This window comes from Dendroctonus ponderosae, unplaced genomic scaffold, assembly GCF_020466585.1.
Source record: "Dendroctonus ponderosae isolate FM_Combo_2020 unplaced genomic scaffold, Dpon_F_20191213v2 Dpon_F_20191213_10, whole genome shotgun sequence".
In the NCBI taxonomy this organism is placed as follows: Eukaryota; Metazoa; Arthropoda; class Insecta; order Coleoptera; family Curculionidae; genus Dendroctonus; species Dendroctonus ponderosae.
The window spans coordinates 5,042,892-5,047,280 of record NW_026017111.1 but is presented as its reverse complement, the minus strand read 5'-3'; the positions used below and the strand labels follow the sequence as shown (position 1 = coordinate 5,047,280).

Sequence of the window (4,389 nt, the reverse complement as noted above, 5' to 3'; positions counted from 1 at the left end):
GGAAAATGCTAATTTTTTAAGGAGCAAAAGCAGTTGTCCAAAATCATCCATTTTCAGATCTTTGTTAACTAAGCTGAGCAAAACCAGGATTTTGATGAAAATTTCAACGTCAAAGTCCAGGATCTTCTAAGGATGGTGAAAATTCAGTTTGAAATGTTTCATGGACGAAAATGCAATGTTTTATAACAAGGCACAACAAGCGCAGTTGACTATTTGAATGTCATACGGTTAATTTGAGATCCATATTAACAAAGCCGATGAAAATCAGAATTTTGGGTAAATGTTCAGAAAATTTCTGCATTTTCAGAGTGAAGTGTGTTCTACATATGGTGAAAATTTAGGGTTTCTGTCGGTTTCAGTTTGGAAAGTACGAATTTTTAAAGTAAGGAATACAGCGTCAGTTTTTAGGAACTCAGGAAAACTTCAATTTTTTGACCAACATTTACAAAGATGGTAAAAAATCCTGATATTTCGCAAATTTAAAAAAAATCCAGTTTCTTTAAAGGTGTTGGAATCTTCACAATGCTGCTCTCTTTATATTAAAAAATCAAAATGTTTAAAGGCAACAACGCAGTTCGCTGAAAACATTTTGGGCAATTTTTAAGAAAATTTCAGCATCTAAAGAGTCGAGTATCTGCTAACGACGTTGAAATGTCTACTTGCTTTCTTTTGAAAAATGTAAATGTTTAAATGACAGAGCGCAGTTGAGTGAAAACATCAATTTTCAAACCAACATTTACTCAACTGGAAAAAATCAGAATTTTGGTCCACTTTTTTGAAAATTTCAGCAACTTTATAGCCAATCATCTGCTAAAGAAATTCAAAGTTTCAGGTTACTGCTTGCTCTAGTTTAGAAAATGGGAATTTTTAAATGAAAGAACGCAGTTGCCTGAAATCATCAATTTTTAGACCAACATTTACTAAACTGAAAAAAATCCAAATTTTCTTCAATTGTTATGAACATTTCAGTATCTTTAGAGTCAAGTTTTGTCAAAAGATCGTGACATTTTCAAGCTGTTATTTTCTTTCATTTGGAAGATTTTATTTTTTAAAGAGAGGACCCAGTTGACTGAAAACATCAATTTGCAAACCAACATTTACTTTATTGGAAAAAAATCAGGATTTTGGGTCACTTTAATGAAAACTTCAGCATCGTTAGAGTCTATCATCTGCTAAAGATCTTGAAAGTTGCCGATTAATGCTTGCTCCAGTTTGGAAAATGTGAAGTTTTAAATGAAAGAGCGCAGCTGACTGAAAACATCAATAATTGGACCAAAATTCACTAAATTGGAAAAAAACAAGATGTTACTAGCAAGATTTTTTTCAATTGTTATAAACATTTCAGTATCTTTAGAGCCAAGTATCTTCAAAAGATCGTGAAATTTTCAGGTTATTATTTTCGTCAATTTGAAAGATTTTATTTTTTAAAAGACGAACGCAGTTGACTGAAAACATCAATTTTCAAACCAACATTTGCTCAACCAGAAAAAATTAGGATTTTGAGCCACTTTTTTTTAAATTTCAGCATTTGTAGTGTCAAATATCTGCTCAAGATTTGGCAAGTTTCAGGTTACTGCTTGCTCCAGTTTAGAAAATGGGAATTTTTGAATTAGAGAACGCAGTTGACTGAAATCATCAATTTTTGGACCAACATTTACTAAACAGGAAAGAAATCAAGAGCTTCTGCAATTGCTTTCACCATTTCGGAATTTTTGGGGTCTAAATATGCTGGAGATCTCAGGTTGCTATTTGCTTTAATTTGCGAAATACGAATTTTTAAAGGAGAGAACATTAATTTTGAGCCACACATTTATTGAGCTCGTAAAACCCGGATTTTCATTTTGTTTTAAGAAACATTCAGCACTTTCAGAGTTACGTGTCTGCTTGGGTTGAAAAGGTGTGAATTTTGAAAAATGAGATCACAGTTGACTGAAATCATCAATTTTTGGACCAACATTTACTAAACGGGAAAAAATCAAGAACTTCTGCAATTGCTATGACCATTTCGGCATTTTTCGGGTCTTAATATGCTGACGATCGCAGGTTGCTACTTGCCTTAGTTTGCGAAATACGATTTTTTAAAGGAGAGAACGCAATTGACTGAAAACATTAATTTTGAGACGCACATTTGCTGAACTCGAAAAACCCGGATTTTGACTCTGTTCTATAAAAAATTCAGCTCTTTTAAAGGTACGTGTCTCCTTAGGTTGAGTAGGTGTAGATTTTGAAAAATGAGATTGATGAGTTGACTGAAAACATCAATTTTGAGATCCACATTTCAAAGTCACGAACCCAAAATTCTCCCTCAGCACATCAACTCCCTAAAACACTTACACTAAAAGCACCAGAGGAAACGTGGTGTCTTCATACTCTCTCAGAATAGCTGGCAGGTACATTCGCACCTGAGCCTTATAGCCAAACTCCATCTCAACAGTTATATGCTTCATCTGGGGCTTGGAGAATCTCTTCATTCGCCTCCGCAGCCTGGAACTGCTGTCCAGAATGGCCAGTCGCTCATAGGACGAAGTCCTGGCTAGAGTAACAATAGGAATTTCTGGTCCCAAACATTCCTGTATGAAATAACTGGAATTGTTGCTGAAAACAACGTTGTTGTATTCGCATCGGTAGTTCAGCCACAGATTGTCGTTCAGTACGGTTTCGTTGTAACAGAACGGTTCGGTACTGTTCCAGTCCATATCAGAGACACAAGTTACACATTCCCAAAGGGGCAAAGAGTTTTTGTCGGTTATTTTGATCAGGTGCCGCGATCCAGGGTTTTGTTCAATAGTTCCAATGGCATATCTGGAAAGCACCACACTATGAAGAAGAAACAGATGCCAAAACTGAGGTGGTACTCACATAAACGAATTGTCTTCATCCCAAACTAGTACCTGGACGATTTCAAAGGCGCCATGAGTCAAAGGCCTCACTCGGCCTTTGTAAATTTCGCAAACATGCATATAATGGCCATTATCGCCATCCTTCACAGGCAACCTTACCAAGGCTTTGCTTCCATTCTCATTGAACACTGGGTGGAAAACTGGTTCCGTCCAGCCAATGTGTTCATGCTCTTTTTCAACGTGAAACTGGAAAATGAAGAGTGGAAGCTTAAATCCCGAAAATCGCAAATTCACTGCTTACTTCGCTACAATTGTATGCTTGCTGATTGCTGCAGGTGGCAATCACAAAAATGTTGTGCGCTCGATTTAGCCAGATCACATTCACATTGTTTTCTCCATGGAACTGGATGCTGGTTATATAACTGTCCGGTTCCACTCGATTTGTGGGCTTTAACTCAAAAGGAAACAGATACTTTGGAGTAGTTAAGTTAACAATCCACGCCTTTACTATCGGATTGGCAGTTTCCACTCTTGGATACCTGAAGCTGCGCACTTCTGGATAAATGGCATCCAGATTCTTGCTGTTGTACCACGCATAGGAATATTCCCCGACTCTGCTGTTGTTAAAGCTGAGATAGAGCAAGTAGTAGTTGTCGGGAGAAAACCACATGGCGTGCGAAGTTTTAAGAATTTCTGTTTCATAAAGCCAGTCTGGAACCCCATTGAACATCCGCTGCGGATGGCCGTTGTTAGTGATTCTGCACACTAAGCTCTTTTCCACTTTGGGCTTGTAGTAGATGTCGTTGTTGTAGACAAACGCGATGGCGGAACCGTCGTGCGACCAAGTGGCGTATTGTAAGTAGGGCGCCTCTTCATCTAGCTCATCTGGACACAACGGCTTCCTCTCTCTAAAATAAATTTCAGATTTTTTAAACAAATTAGAGTCTCGTCTACGTACTGAAAAAAATATCAAGATCACACTGCTGGCTCCAGATAGGAGTTCATGAATTTTTGAAGTGGGGCATGATCATGTGAGAAAAAGGTCATTTTTGGACTCAAAGTGACCAAGCTCGCCAAAATCAGAATTCAATGCGATTTATATGAAACTTTGTACTTGACGTGATGTTGAGGTTTCTGGTCTTTTTTCCCAAAACATCAAGTGTGTCTGCTTTTGGAAATTTGACAAATATAAATATTTATTTTTCAAGTTTTGTCATTTTTGGACCAAAAGTTACAATTGTACAAAAATCATTAATTTTGCTGAATTTAAGTGAAACTTCCTGCTTGTTTACATTCAGCACTTTTGTTCGATGTGTGAAACCTTGAAGCCCAAATCTGGCGAATCTGAAGTAACGCACGCATTTGTGGGAAATCGATCGTTTTTGCATCCGCTGTTACAAAGCTGCCAAAAATTAGTATTCAATTAGATTTAAATGAAAATTTTCGGTTAGTAATACTGAAGCGTCTGCCATAATTCGTGAACGATTGAAACATCTCCATTCTATAGTAAGCAAAATATGAATTTTTAGAAACGAATTTACAATTGAGT

At 36.9% G+C, this 4,389-nt stretch overlaps 2 protein-coding genes across 2 annotated transcripts in view; both read right to left on the bottom strand.

Moving 5' to 3' along the window:
• Window positions 1-4,389, bottom strand: part of LOC109534075 (inactive dipeptidyl peptidase 10) — a 19,539-nt gene that overhangs the window by 3,686 nt on the left and 11,464 nt on the right. The gene's annotated exons all lie outside the window — the stretch shown is intronic.
• Window positions 2,292-3,748, bottom strand: LOC109542304 (inactive dipeptidyl peptidase 10; the record flags this gene model as incomplete). The annotated part of the gene is given in 3 exon segments (XM_048661867.1): window positions 2,292-2,802; window positions 2,860-3,086; window positions 3,142-3,748. Coding segments are annotated over 3 exon segments (1,306 nt in total), but the record flags the coding sequence as incomplete, so codon positions are not given.